Source organism: Hippopotamus amphibius, chromosome 13, assembly GCF_030028045.1.
Source record: "Hippopotamus amphibius kiboko isolate mHipAmp2 chromosome 13, mHipAmp2.hap2, whole genome shotgun sequence".
NCBI classification, from domain to species: Eukaryota; Metazoa; Chordata; class Mammalia; order Artiodactyla; family Hippopotamidae; genus Hippopotamus; species Hippopotamus amphibius.
Window position 1 is genome coordinate 5,146,541 of NC_080198.1, and position 15,690 is coordinate 5,162,230.

General features: G+C 40.8%; 1 protein-coding gene across 6 annotated transcripts in view; it reads left to right on the forward strand.

Moving 5' to 3' along the window:
• Nucleotides 1-1,786: 1,786 nt before the first annotated feature.
• TAMM41 (TAM41 mitochondrial translocator assembly and maintenance homolog) overlaps nt 1,787-15,690 on the forward strand; it is a 63,258-nt gene continuing 49,354 nt past the window's right edge. For 5 of the 6 annotated variants that reach the window (XR_009048789.1, XR_009048788.1, XM_057705800.1 and 2 more), the window contains exons 1-3: nt 1,790-2,135; nt 4,621-4,803; nt 7,182-7,274. Coding sequence is in view for 4 of the 6 variants with exons in the window: in XM_057705800.1 (XP_057561783.1) it covers nt 2,001-2,135; nt 4,621-4,803; nt 7,182-7,274 (411 nt within the window). In the remaining 2 variants the exon portion in view is untranslated. Of the gene's footprint in view, nt 2,136-4,620; nt 4,804-7,181; nt 7,275-15,690 lie in introns of all 6 variants that reach the window. The other variant, XM_057705801.1, reaches the window with a different exon arrangement.

A 15,690-nucleotide genomic window follows, 5' to 3' on the forward strand; every position in this document is an offset into this window, starting at 1 on the left:
AAACTGATTGATGCTCCTTTACTACAGCTCTTGCAGGGCACTGGGTACCCAGCTTCACCACTGCACGTTATATTCTGGATTTGTTTGTCTCCTCCATACACCCTGAGTTCCTGCAAAGCAGCAGCCCTGTTCTAGTTGTCTCAAATCCTCAGCACCAGGCCCAGAGTTTTAATTTCAATAATCATATTTCAAATTGAATTAATCCCCTCCCTGCCTCTACCACCCCAGGCCAGGAAGCTTAATTCACAGTGAAACTATGGTAACAGCTTCTTAACTGGTCTCCCTGCCTCTGCTATCCCCACTCTGATCCAGGCTAACATTTGAGCCTGACAGGTCCCTGCTCAAAACCCCTCAAGGACAGAGTAGGATTGTGGGACATGGAACTAGATTTTTCATTGCAGTTTTGCCACAGGCTGATGTGATCCCAAGTACACTGCTTTCTCTAACTCTTAGCTGCTTCATCTGTAAAATGAAGGCAATCACCTCCTCCCACAAGGCAATAGATGGAACTCAGTGAAAAATGCATATGAAATGCATCAACGTTACGCAAATTTAGCTATACTACTTTCTTATTCTTTTTCTTAATACATCTTTATTGGAGTATAATTGCTTTACAATGTTGTATTAGTTTCTGCTGTACAACGAAGTGAATCAGCTATATTTATACATATATCCCTATATCCCCTCCCTCTTGAACCTCCCTCCTGCCCTCCCTGTTCCACCCCTCTAGGTCGTCACGAAATACCAAGCTGATCTCCCTGTGCTATGCAGCAGCTTCCACTAGCCATCTATTTTACATTTGGTAGTGTATATATGTCAATGCTACTGTTTCACTACTTCCCAGCCTCAAATCCGTTCTCTATGTCTGCGTCTTTATTCCTGCCCTGTCTCTAGGTTCACAAACTACTTTGTTATTGTTGAGAGGCTGTGCTTGTCAGGGGAGAAGGAAAGAGTATCTGAAAAGTTTCTGTCAGGGAATTCAAACTATATCCTGCATGGCCCTGTGATCTGAAGCAAGTTTCTCTAGTGATACACAAAGAGGTGAGCTCTCACCTGGCAGTCCTGTTTCCATCAGAAACTGCATTTAATGTGCCCTTTTGTGAGCCCAATCCACATGGCAAAGGGGCAAAACTCCTTCTCACCCTTAAGATTACACACAAACATCAAAGAACCATGGTGCAGTTGTTTGTTTTACCATTTATGTGTCACTTTCCTACCTGTCATAGGATTTGGAAAGGGCTTTAATGGGAAGAAAGCAAAGCAAAATCTTAACAGTGATAATCTCTGGATAGTGGAATTGGGCGTGATTTTAATCTTATTTTTGTTTTCCTAAACCTTCAAAATCTTCTGCAGTTTTGGAGCTGAATAGAGACAATGGTTGCACAACACTGTGAATGTAGTGAATGCCACTGAATTGTAAGGCATACAATTTCATGTTATATAAATTCCACCTCATCAAAAAGACCTTCTGCAATACTACACGCATGATTTCATTTTTAAAATGTGGTTTGAGGCGAGAACAAGAAAAGACTTTTAAGGCAGTTCAACCAGTTGTCCTTTTTTTTTTTTTTTAAGGCATTTCAATCAGTTTTAAGCAGTTCAATCAGTTGTCACTCTTCCCCCACTGAGGTTCAAGTCACAATCCCAGGCTGCCAGCCTGCAGCGCGCTCCTCCGACCACCAGGCGTCTCTGCGAAGGCCTTGCGTCCCCGCTCGCGGGCGAGCGCCTATCTTGATCTTGCACCTTCAGAGCACGTGTGCGTGCGGGAGGCGTGGCCCGGCGTGGCCACTTTACCGGCCCGACCGCCGCCCACCTGGTTCTCTACTGGGTGCCCCCCGGCCTCGTGTCTCACTGGCCTGCCGCCCCGAGCCCTTGCCCGACCCTGCGCTCCCCGCTTACCCTTCTCCTCTCCGGGCCGGTCCCGGCTTCCATCTCCCACCCTGAGGCGGTACCCGTTCCCCGCCCGCTGTCCTCCCAGGGTCCGTCTGAGCCCCGGCCCCATGGCGCTGCAGGCGCTGCAGAGCTCGGGGGTGGCCTTCCGCAAGATCCTGTCTCACTTCCCTGAGGAGCTGAGCCTGGCTTTCGCCTACGGCTCGGGGGTGTACCGCCAGGCGGGGCCCAGCTCAGACCAGAAGGTGAGCCCGGGCCAGCCCCACGCCGGGAACGTTCTCACGAGTCAGCTTTGCCTTTGGTCCCTCCGGAGCCCTGGAGCTGCCTGCCTGCCCCGCGCATTCCCCGTATCAGCTGGCAAAGTACAAACCGTACAAAAATGCTCTGAGTAGAACGGCAGCGTGAGCTGCGTTTTGAAGGATATGTAGGAGTCCGCTTCGGTCTAGAGCGGGAGATGCCGTTATGCGGAGGGAAGAGCTGATGCCGGCACAGGGCGGAAGGAAAGAAATGTTTGCCAGGTGCTAGTTCAGTGTTCTCAGCCATGGCTGAACATTGGAGTTTTCTGGGAAGCTTAAAACAAAATACTGATATCTGGGCTCCAACTGCGGAGATTCAGATTTAATTGGTCTTGGATGAGCCTGGGATGCAGGAATTTAAAAAAACTTCCCAGGTGATTCTGCTGCGCTGCCAAGCTTGAGGATCACGTCTGGCTGTAGGAGAAAATACAGAATGATTCTCCTGACTTGGGGACTCTACACTGATTGTAGGGTTAGGGAAGGTGCAGTGACGTCGTTAACTAACAGCAAAACTTAGTGGGAGGCCAGTATATTGGCGCCTGCTCAGGGCATTTAACAGGAGTCTTTTTAGGGCTAGACATTCTTACTCTTCACGGTTGGCCGGGCACAACAGTTAGGGTACAGTTTTCCTTGTGATTGCAGGTTGTCTTTTGTTTTTCTGTAAATGGAAAAAAAGTTTGCTTCCAAGGTGGAGTCAAGATTCAAGACATTGCAGAAGAGTGGCAGGCAAATATTTTCCATTTAAATGAGGCTTTTAAGTGACTTTGGCATGGTTTTTGAGCTCTTGCTGAATTAATGTAAAAGGAGCAGGAGTCTAGATAGAGATGTTTTCTGTAAGTGCAACTCGTGTTGTGGACTGGGTTTCTTTAATAAACGAAGGAAACGGTAGTGTGCAATTTGCAATAGGATCTCATGGATTTGGACACCTGGCTGTAATCTGTCTTTCAGTTAACCTTTGCCTGTTCACTTCCTGGTGAGGCCATCTGTACAGTTGCTTGGATTTCCTGTTTCCCACCTATATTACTATTTAAGTAATACTTTTCTTTAAATTGACAGCATATGAGAAATTATAAATTTGGGGCATATAGATTGGGCAATGTAATTGTAGGTTGTAATAGAGTTTGTTTTTTTTAACATATATTAACATAAATTTTTTAAAAACACGTCCACCCCAAATCTTATGTATCTGCACCAGTTTGTGGATTACATCGTAGGAAACTCAGACTTGGCCCCCTGATTCTATAGCTACCTCTTCATTTCCCCATGAAGATTTTCTTTTGAGCAGGCCTGGAATTCCCTCCAAGAAAAGGTCCTTCTTTTTCCCTCACCCTCACTCCCTACAAGTTAACAAGTAGAGTCCAGCACCGAAGTCTCTCCCGGATGAGTCCCTGCCCTCAGTGCCTTAGTCAGTGGCAGTTAGCCTCAGCTGTGGTGTTCCATCCTTTACTCTCTCCTCCTCCCTTTCTACTGCAGGAACACTTCTTAGCACCGCAGCCAGCCTCCCTCTCTGGCCCCATCTCCCACCACTCCCCTGCCTGCGTCCCATTCCAGTCCTACCGAGCTAGATGCAGCACCCAGAACGTGCCCAACTCTCATCTCCACAAGGGTGTTTTCCTCTAACAGGCCTCCCTCTCTGCCTCACGCCTCTGCTAATACTTCACCAAGCCCGCGTAACTCTTGCACATTCTCTAAGACTCAGACTTATTGGAGTCTTGAAGAATGTCATTTCATAGGAAAATTCCTCCTTCCTCCCTGATCCCATCCTGAGTGAAAGTGGTGCATTTTGTGTTCCCCATTAAGTCCTTTTGCCAATAATCTGTCTGTTCTCCCAGGTAGACTTTGAGCTCTTTACCTCTACCCCAGGACTTATCAGAGCTCATCATAGGTGCTCAGTGAGTGGTTGGCGAATGAGGTGAGGGTTAAAATAACTTATTTCCCTTTATGTAATGCTTTATAGAGCTTGTCCATATGGTGTTATTTGATCTGGAAGAAAAGTAGAGCACGTTTAACTAGATTTAGATGAAAGACGTGTTGCAAAGTGGTCCAGCACAGAATTTGGAACCAGATTGTGTCTGTCACTCATTAGCCATGTGTCCTTGGGCAAGGAACTTACTCTGTGCGTTGGTTTCCTTTCCTATAAAAATGGGATAATAACAGTACCTACTTTGTAGGATTGTTTTGAGGATAAAAAGTTACTATATGTGTAATATGTATAGTATTTAAAAGAGGGCTGGAACATCAGCAAGTATTACTGTTATCATGTGAGTTGACAAAAATGAAGCTCAGATTGGTTGCGGAGACTTGCTTAAGTTTCTGGTGACAATCCCGGGTCTGCTGTTAATCACAGTGGCATAGAGTCTTAGAGCTTTCCACTCTGTCTAGGTGCCTTTCTAGGAATTAAAACTAAAACCATTCTCTTTTCTTCACCTCCCAGAATGCCATGCTGGACTTCGTGTTCACAGTCGATGACCCTGTTGCGTGGCATTCAAAAAACCTGAAGAAAAATTGGAACCATTACTCTTTCCTAAAGGTTTTGGGGCCCAGGTTTATCACCACTGTCCAGAATAACTATGGCGCCGGGGTTTACTACAACCCGTTGATCACATGTGATGGGAGGGTAAGTAACTTCCGGCCTTTGTCTTAACTTGGATGGTTGTTAACCTTTGTTATTAGAATACCAGCTAAATGTGTGTGTTCTTATAGTCAGGAAATGTTCTCACTTTTGCTGGATGAAGGTGGTGAATGTGACTTTATATTTTTTGCCTTTGGCCAAATTTTTTTTGGTTCTCAAATTTTAGTGTGCATCAGAATCACCTGGAGTGCCTATTGGACACAGATTGCTGGGTCTCACCCCCAGAGTTCCTGATTCAGTAGGTCTGGGGTAGGGTTTGAGGATATGCATTTTTTAAAAATTGAGAGGTAATTATCATATAACGTTGTAATAGCTTTAGGTGTGCAACGTAATGATTTGATATATATATATATATTGAGAGGTGTTTACCACAATAAGTCTAGTTAACATCCATCACCACACATAGTTACAATTTTTTTTTCTGGTGATGAGAACTTTTAAGCTTTACTCTCTTAGCAACAAGGATTTGCATTTCTAACAAGCTTTCAGATGATGCTGACGCTGCTGGTCTGAAACGAGCTTTGAGAACCACTGGTTTGGTCAGTGGGAGGAATAGGCAGCCCCATTGTGGATCAAAGTGGAAATTAGTCTTATCTATATGGAGGGGCAGACACTCCCAGGAAGAAGTTGGAAGTGAAGAGTGTATCGTAAGTAGTGGGAGCGTGTGGTGCCCAGTGATAGGAACCTCTTGTTGCCATCGGGTGGGCGGAATTTGATGATGGGCGTTGAAGAGAAGGTGAGGACCCCAGATCCCAGCAGAGGGTTGCCTGACAGCAGGAACCCTGCCCAGCTGTCTTTCAGATGAAGGGCCCAGGAACTAGGCGGGACCCCAGCCTGAGAGGACCAGTGGGGAACTGAGTGAGATGCCTCCTAGGGTTAGCTGGGCTAAGGATGACTCTGCCTTGCCAGCTCTGCTCCACACTGCTGATGGCTTAGAGCAGTCATCCTTTGATATGCAGATGAGTCACCTGAGGATCTTTATGAAATGGAGATTCTGATTCCGCTGGTCTGGAACTGAGCCTGAGATTCTGCATCTGGTGATGCTGATGCTGTCGGTCAGTGGACCATACTTTGAAGGGCAGGAGGTTGGAGTACTGAGTTGAGAAGGATTTTGAAGACCTATGTGAACGTGGCAGGAATGAGTGCTGTGATTGATTGGTGATGTCCGCATAGCCTTTGGGCCATACATTTACTTTTCTGGTTGAGGTCCAATCCTACGCCACCTGCATTTTGCAGGTGAGGAAACCAGGGTTCAGAGAGAGGAAATGACCTCCCTAAGGTGAAAGGCCCCCGTGATGTTCCCATTACCTCTCAGCTGTTACACACCTGCACAAGAAGGGCTGTCTGTAATACTGTGGCCAGAGTGGAGGGAAGAACGTTATTCAGCCCAGCCTCACACATCCACTCTAGTCATGCCAGACACATAGCTTTGTTCTTTCTCCATTATTAATATTATGCTGAGCCGATCTCTAATTAGTTATTTCAAACAATATTACAAGCTCCAGTAACCAAATATTTGGGCATAATTATGTGCCAGAGGGACTGTACTTTTTAATTGAAATTCTTTAGCTACTTTTTAGGCATTTGCAGCCTGAGAAGGCTGTTTGGATACTGAAGTTCAGTGAAGTGAGCCTGAAGATATTTGTTGAAGCAAATGGGATTTTGTAACCTGAAACAACTGCATTCAGGGTTTGTGCGAATTACTGTTGAAATGAGTTTGACCATAATTCCATGTGTTCAGCATTGATAAAGAGGTTTTTGTTTTTCAGTGTTGCTTTGTAATCATAAAAGTGCTTGAAATAGTCTATAGTGAAAGAGAAATTCACCATGTAAAGGATGTCAGTGAAAACTTTAAGGAAAATTTCTTGTACTTTGTGATGAAACAAACATTGGAAGCCCAGGCTGAAATTCAGGGACCTAGTTTAACTCTGCTACTCGTGGTGCCACCTTGGGCATGTCATTTATTCTCTCTGAGCTTCAGGTTTCTTATTTCTCAGATGAGAAGCATGAACTATATAATCACTTCTCGAAGTGTCTGGTGAAGGACCAGCTTTTTATTTCTAGTCCATTGAGGACCAATACCAGACAGCCTCTCAGAGGCATTCTGCCTCTAACATCACAAGAGCCTGAGATAAAATAGTGGTCACTTCACCTCGAATACCTGAGGAAACAAACAGTCTTGGAAACTGATCCTTTGCAAAAGATTTTGCGGAGATGAGTGTTTTCACAGGGTAGGTGGTTTGAGTGGCTTTGGAAATCAAGCTTCTGCTCTGGTCAGAAATTTATTTCTATATATTTTGCACTTGTGTAAGTGTCACTATGGTATTTTGCTCTTTCTCACGCCCATTTCTTTTCTTTTCCAGCTTATCAAATACGGAGTTATTAGCACTAGTGTTTTGATTGAAGATCTCCTCAACTGGAATAACTTATACATTGCTGGACGACTCCAGAAACCGGTGAGTGTTTTATTAGGGATGTCTCTCCTCTCTGAACCTGACCTTACATTGATCTTTGTGATTGTGGTGACTTAGAAATGAGTTTCAGACTCCTTTTCCTCTCTACAGAGTTCGTTGCTAAACAGTATCCAGTACCCACACTGCTCCTTTCCTCTCTCTCAAGATTCTCCAGTTGTCTCAATGGAACAGGTTCATAGTCAGTCCATTTAGCTGGGGAGGGTGGCAGAAGAGATGCCCAGTGCCTCGCTGGGGCCTCTGTCAGCCTCCTCAGATTGCCATCTCTTCTCGAATGCAAGTACCACTGGGCGCTACTTGTCCATTGAGGTGTCCCAACAGTGCCTGGGACAACGCCTGGCACATAGTACACATTCAGCAAATATTTGTTGAATAAATGAATGAGCTGGGTTGTCATTTTGAGGCGAGTGGACTCTGATCCCCTTTATTCTCCTCCTTGAGACGTTGCTGGAGGAGGCTTTAGGGACAGGCTTCTCCCTGGGCTTTACTAGAAATGGAAACAAGCAGAAAACAGGAAAAAAAGTAGAGAGGACTTAAACTTTTGACACATTCTCAAATATCAGCTTTCTTCTTTTTTGCAGATGTACAGTCTGTTTTCTGTGAAGGAGTATTTTCATAGTTTAAGAACTATGCGAAGATGTCGCAGTTGCTCATCTCCCAGCAAGGGAGAATTTTCTCTGTGCTGTCAAAAGGTCTTAGACCCCAAAGAGAGTTCAAGGACTGTTCTCAAATGCTTCTCATGCGTGACTATACTGCTCCTTTTTTGTCAGAAATGACAAGAAATTAGAGAGATTTCTACAATCTTAGCTTATTTGATTATGTCATAAAATCACTGTTGATATATGTGGGAGGTCTGGATTCTCTTGCTTTGCATCTAGGCTTAAAATTTAACGGTGTAGCTCATTAAAATGTCCAGAAATATTTGATCAGGGCAATAGTTACATGGGTACATCCATATGTAAAAATTTGTCAAGCTGTGCTGGTTAGATTTGTTTGCTTTACTGTATATAATTTTTACTTCAGTAAGAACATGTTTTAAGTCCAGAACAATAGGCTTACTGATTTAATTTCATATCTGTATAGATGAATTTCTCATTTCTAGGCTGGATAACTAGTAAACCTCATAATTAAGCAAATACATAACGTTGCAAATTTGTAAATATTCCTTTCCAAATTTCTTTTTAAATATACAAAATATGTAGTTTGGGAAGATTAATGAACATGGAATTAGAATCTTTGGGGCTTATTCAGTTCTGCTCCTTATTAGCTGTTTATGTGATCTTAGGCAACTTTTTTTTCTTTATGAACCTCAGGTAATTTATCTGTAGAGTGGGGATAGCAATCCTTGCCCTACCTCCTTCACAGAGGTGTTGAAAAGTGGAAGCACAGTGGTAATGCTAGAGAGAACACAGGTGTTTTATTCATTCATTCATTCATTCATTTTTAGCTCTTTATTGTAATATAATTGCTTTACACTTTTGTACCAGCTTTTGAGGTACACCGAAGTGAATCAGCTGTATTTATACATATATCCCCATATCCCCTCCCTCCTGTGACTCCCCCCCACCCTCCCTGTCCTGGCCCTCTATGGCATCACCCATCATCGAGCTGATCTCCCTTTGTTATACAGCAACTTCCCACTAGCTATCTGTTTTACAGTTGGTAGTGTATATATGTCTATGCTACTCTCTCACTTCATCCCAGCTTCCCCTTCGCCCCCCCGCCCCCCGCCACCCCATGTCCTCCAGTTCATTCTCTGCATCTGCATCCTCATTCTTGCCCTGCCACTGGGTTCATCAGTACCATATATATATATATATATATATATATTTTTTTTTTTTTTTTTTTTTTAGATTCCGCATATATGACTTAGCATACAGTATTTGCTTTTCTCTTTCTGGCTTACTTCACTCTGTATGACAGACTCTAGGTCTATCCACCTCATTACATGTAGCTCCATTTCATTCCTTTTTATGGCTAATATTCCACTGCATATATGTGCTACATCTTCTTTATCCATTCCTCTGTTGATGGGCATTTAGTGCTTCCATGTCCTGGCTATTGTAAATAGTGCTGCAGTGAACATTGTGGTACATGTTTCTTTTTGGATTATGGTTTTCTCTGGGTATATGCCTGGGGTGGGATTACTGGATCATATGGTAGTTCTATTTTTAGTTTTTTAAGGAACCTCCAAACTGTCTTCCATAGTGGCTGTACCAACTTACATTCCCACCAACAAGTGCAGGAGAGTTCCCTTTTCTGCACACCCTCTCCAACATTTATTGTTTCTAGATTTTTTATGATGGGCATTCTGATTGGTGTGAGATGATACCTCATTGTGGCTTTGACTTGCATTTCTCTAGTGATTAGTGATGTTGAGCATCTTTTCATGTTTGTTGACTATCTGTATGTCTTCTTTGGAGAAATGTCTATTTAGGTCTTCCACCCATTTGTGGATTGGGGTATTTGCTTTTTTGGTATTAAGCTGCATGAGCTGCTTGTATATTTTGGAGATTAATCCTTTGTCTGTTGCTTCGTTGGCAAATATTTTCTCCCATTCTGAGCATTGCCTTCTTGTCTTGTTTATGGTGTCTTTGGCTGTGCAAAAGCTTTTGTTTCATGAGGTCCCATTTGTTTATTCTTGATTTGATTTCCCTGATTCTAGGAGGTGGGTCAAAAAGGATCTTGCTTTGATGGATGTCATAGAGTGTTCTGCCTATGTTTTCCTCTAGGAGTTTTATAGTGTCTGGCCTTACCTTTAGGTCTTTAATCCATTTTGAGTTTATTTTTGTGTATGGTATTAGGAAGTGTTCTAATTTCATTCTTTTACATGTTGCTGTCCAATTTTCCAAGCACCACTTATTGAAGAGGCTGTCTTTTCTCCATTGTATATTCTTGCCTGCTTTGTCAAAGATAAGGTGCCCATATGTGCATGGGTTTATCTCTGGGCTCTCTATTCTGTTCCATTGATCTTCTTTTCTATTTTTGTGCCAGTACCATACTGTCTTGATCATTATGGCCTTGTAGTATAGCTTGAAGTCAGGAAGCCTGATTCCACCAACTCCGTCTTTCCTTCTCAAGATTGCTTTGGCTATTTGGGGTCTTTTGCGTTTCCATACAAATTGTTAAGTTTTTTGTTCTAGTTCTGTGAAAAATGCCATTGGTAATTTGATAGGGATTGCGTTGAGTCTGCAAATTGCTTTAGGTAGTATAGTCATTTTCACAATATTGATTCTTCCAATCTAAGAACATGGTATGTCCCTCCAACTGTTTGTATCGTCTTTGGTTTCTTTCATCAGTGTCTTAGAGTTTTCTGCGTACAGGTCTCTTGCCTCCTTAGGCAGGTTTATTCCTAGATATTTTATTCTTTTTGTTGCAGTGGTAAATAGGAGTGTTTCCTTAATTTCTCTTTCTGCTCTTTCGTTGTTAGTGTGTAGGAATGCAAGAGATTTCTGTGCATTACTTTTGTATCCTGCTACTTTACTAAATTCATCGATTAGTGCTAACAGTTTTCTGGTAGAATCTTTAGGGTTTTCTATATATAATATCATGTCATCTGCAAAGAGTGACAGTTTTACTTCTTCTTTTCCAATTTGGATTCCTTTTATTTCATTTTCTTCTCTGATTGCTGTGGCTAAAACTTCCAAAACAGGGTTGAATAATAATGGTGAGAGTGGGCACCCTTGTCTTGTTCCTGTTCTTAGAGGAAATTCTTTCAATTTTTCACCATTTAGAACGATGTTGGCTTTTGGTTTCTCATATATGGTTTTTATTATGTTGAGGTAATTTCCTTCTATGCCCATTTTCTGGAGAGTTTTTATCATAAATGGATGTTGAATTTTGTCAAAAGCTTCTTCTGCATCTATTGAGATGATCATATGGTTTTTATCCTTCAATTTGTTAATATGCTGTATCACATTGATTTGCATATATTGAAGAATCCTTGCATCCCAGGGATAAATCCCATTTGATCATAGTATATGATCTTTTCAATGTGCTGTTGGATTCTGTTGGCTAGTATTTTGTTGAGCATTTTTGCATCTATATTCATCAGTGATATTGGCCTGTAATTTTCTTTTTTTGTGACCTCTTTGCCTGGTTTTGGTATCAGGGTAATGGTGGCCTCATAGAATGAGTTTGGGAGTGTTCCTCCTTCTGCTATATTTTGGAAGAGTTTGAGAAGGATAGGTGTTAGCTCTTCTCTAAATGTTTGATAGAATTCACCTGTGAAGCCAAATGGCCCTGGGCTTTTGTTTGTTGGGAGATTTTTAATCACAGTCTCAATTTCCATACTCGTGATTGGTCTGTTCATATTTTCTATTTCTTCCTGATTCATTCTTGGAAGATTGTACTTTTCTAAGAATTTATCCATTTCTTCCAGGTTATCCAATTTATTGGCATATAGTTGCTTGTAGTAGTCTCTCATGATCTTTTGTATTTCTGCAGTGTCAGTTGCTACTTCTTTTTCATTTCTAATTCTGTTGATTTGCATCTTCTCACTTTTTTTTCCTGTTGAGTCTGGCTAATGATTTATCAATTTTGTCTGTCTTTTCAAAGAACCAGCTTTTAGTTTCATTGATCTTTGCTATTGTTTCCTTCATTTCTTTTTCATTTATTTCTAATCTGATCTTTATGATTTCTTTCCTCCTGCTCACTTTGGGGTTTTTTGTTCTTCTTTCTCTAATTGTTTGAGGTGTAAGGTTAGGTTGTTAATTCCATATTTTTCTTGTTTCTTGAGGTAGGGCTGTATTCCTATAAACTTCCCTCCTAGAACTGCTTTTGCTGCATCCCATAGGTTTTGGGTTGTTGTGTTTTCATTGTCATTTGTTTCTAGGTATTTTTTGATTTCCTCTTTGATTTCTTTAGTGATTTCTTGGTTGTTTAATAGCATATTGTTTAGCCTCCATGTGGTTGTATTTGTTACAGTTTTTTTCCTGTAATTGATATCTAGTCTCATGGCATTGTGGTCAGAGAATATGCTTGATGTAATTTAAATTTTCTTGAATTTACCAAAGCTTGATTTGTGACCCAAGATGTGATCTATCCTGGAGAATGTTCCATGTGCACTTGAGAAGAAAGTGTATTGTTTTTGGATGGAATGTCCTACAAATATCAATTAAGTTGAGATGGTCTAATGTGTCATTTAAAGCTTGTGTATCCTTATTTATTTTCTGTTTGGATGATCTATCCATTGATGTAAGTGGGGTGTTAAAGTCTCCTACTATTATTGTGTTACTTTCGATGTCCCCTTTTACAGCTGTTAGCATTTGCCTTATGTATTGAGGTGTTCCTATGTTGGGTGCATAGATATTTACAATTGTTATATGTTCTTCTTGGATGGATCCCTTGATCATTATGTAGTGTTCTTCCTTGTCTCTTGTAATAGTCTTTACTTTAAAGTCTAATTTGTCTGATATGAGTGTTGCTACTCCAGCTTTCTTTTGACTTCCATTTGCATGGAATATCTTTTTCCATCCCTTTGCTTTCAGTCTATATGTGTCCCTTGGTCTGAAGTGGGTTTCTTGTAGACAGCATATAGAAGGGTCTTGTTTTTGTATCCATTCAGCCCGTCTGTGTCTTTTGGTTGGAGCATGTAATCCATTTAAGGTGATTATTGACATGTGTGTTCCGATTACCATTTTCTTAATTGTTTTGGGTTTGTTTTTGTAGGTCTTTTCCTTTTCTTGTGTTTCCTACTTAGAAAAGTTTCTTAAGCAATTGTTGTAAGGCTGGTTTGGTGGTGCTGAATTCTCTTAACTTTTGCTTGTCTGTAAAGCTTTTGATTACTCCATCGAATCTCATTGAGATTCTTGCTGGGTAGAGTATTCTTGGCTGTAGGTTTTTCTCTTTCAGGACTTTCAGTATATCCTGCCACTCCCTTCTGGCCTGCAGAGTTTCTGCAGAAAGATCAGCTGTTATCCTTATAGGTTTTCCCTTATGTGTTATTTGTTGCTTTTCTCTTGCTGCTTTTAATATTTTTTCTTTGTGTTTAATTTTTGTTAGTTTGATTAATATGTGCCTCGGTGTATTTCTCCTTGGGTTTAGTCTGTATGGGACTTTCTGTACTTCTTGGACTTGATGAATTATTTCCTTTCCCATGTTAGGGAAGTTTTCCACTATACCCTCTTCAAATATTTTCTCAGACCCTTTCTTTTCTTCTTCTTCTGGGATGCCTATGCTTCGAATATTGGTGTGCTTAATGTTGTCACCAAGGTCTCTGAGATTGTCTTCCATTCTTTTTATTCTTTTTTCTCTTTCCTGCTCTGTGGCAGTTATTTCCCCCATTTTATCTTCCAACTCAGTTATTCATTCTTCTGCCTCAGTTATTCTTCTGTTTATAGCATCTAGAGTATTTTTAATTTCAGTTATTTTGTTGTCCATTACTGTTTGTTTGCTTTTTAGTTCTTCTGAGCCCTTATTAACTATTTCTTGTATTTTCTCTATTTTATTGTCGAGATTTTGGATCATCTTTACTATCATTACTCTGAGTTCTTTTTCAGGCAGTATTCCTATTTCCTCTTCATTTATTTGGTCTTGTGGGTTTTTTCCCTGCTCCTTTGCCTGCATGGTATTTCTTTGTTTCTCATTTTGTCTGATTTATAGTATTTGCTGTCTCCTTTCCCTATGCTGCCTAGTAGTAATTCCTCTTGTTTCTGCCCTCTGACCCCTGGGGTGGGGTTTGTCCAGTGTCTTGAGTAGGCTTCCTGGTGGGGGTGTCTGGTGTCTGCTTTCTGGTGTATGGCTCTGTGTCTCTTCTCTCTGATGAGCAGGGCCATGTCAGGTGGTGTGTTTTAGGGTATCTGTGAGGTTAATATAGCTATAGGTAGTCTGTGTGCTGATGGGTGGGTTTGTGCTCCTGTCTTATTTGCAGTTTGGTGTGAGGTGTCCAGCACTGGCAGTTGCAGACAGTTGGACGAAGCCAGGTCTTAGATTCTGATACAGGGCTCTGTGAGAGTTCTCTGCAGTTAATCTTCCCTGTGTCTGAGGACTCCCTAGGAGTCTGGCATCCTGGATTCAGTGCTCCCTCCCCAGAGCCTCCTACTTGACTTCAGATAGAGTAGTCCAGACTTCAGCGGTTGCTTGTCCTGGCAATAAAGGAGTTTAAAGAAGACTGTCCAAGCTCCAGACTAATGGCAGAGTGTTGAGTCAAACAAATAGTAAATCAAGGAAACACATGCATGTTTAAGACACACAAATACTGAATCCAATAGAACATAAGGCACTAGAAAGACTTGACAGAAGAACCCCAGTATGCAATCAGACAAAGAGAAAACCAACAGAAATTCAGAACCAAAAGAAAAAAAAAAAGCACCACACAAACACAAATCCAGGGAGATTTTGAAAGCTAGGATCAAATATAATAAAGAGCAAGAGTACCGCCAGACAGACTGAAGATTCTCAGAATGAAATCAGACAGTTATACTTAGAACTAAGATAAAGACAAAACCTAATAATAAAAACCAAAGCAGTGTGTCATTTGGAGAATAAAGCTAGGAAGCAGAGCAGATCGATAATATTGCTTATAAGTATATTAAGATAAAATAAACTAAAAAAGAATAGAAGATAGGGCAACAGAAGAGCGTAATGTGACTGGAAATATGAAAAGAAAAAAGAGAGAAAAAAATAGAAATGTGTAAAAGAGAAGGAAAGAAGGTAGGAGAATTAAGTTAGCACTACAAAAAACTTAGCTAGAAATAGAAATATGTAAAAAGTCTAAATATAAAAATAGAAGAAAAAATGGAATAAGAGAATAAAAAAATATGTTATAATATGTGTAGATCCCTTAGGACTAAGACCATAATTAATTAAAAAAAAAAAACCACACACACACAAACACATAGCCAGAGAAATTTTGAAAGCTAGGATCAAATATAATAAAGAGTGAGAGTACAATCAGACAGACTAAAGATTCCCAAAACAAAATCAGACAATTATAATTAGAACTAAGATAAAGACCAAACCTAATAATAAAAAGCAAAGCAGTGTGTCATCTGGAGAATAAAGCAAGGAAACAGAGCCAAGCAATAATATTGATTATAAGTATATTAAGATAAAAGAAACTAAAAAAGGATAGAAGGCAGGGCAACAGAAGAGCATAGTGTGACTAGAAATATGAAAAGAAGAAGAAAAAAATAGAAATGTATAAAAGAAATGAAAAGACGGTAGGAGAGATACAGTCAGTACTACAAAAAACTTAGCTAGAAATAAAAAAATATAAAAAGGCTAAAAATAAAAATAGAATAAAAATTAGAATAAAAAATGTTATAAAACGTGTAGATCCCTTAGGACTAAGATCGTAATTATTGGAAAAAAAAAAAAGCTAGAACTGACCCCAGTATGGACCAGAGCAATAGAATTAATAATAATATTTCTGTTTCCTTGCGGTCACAGCTGTTAAGTG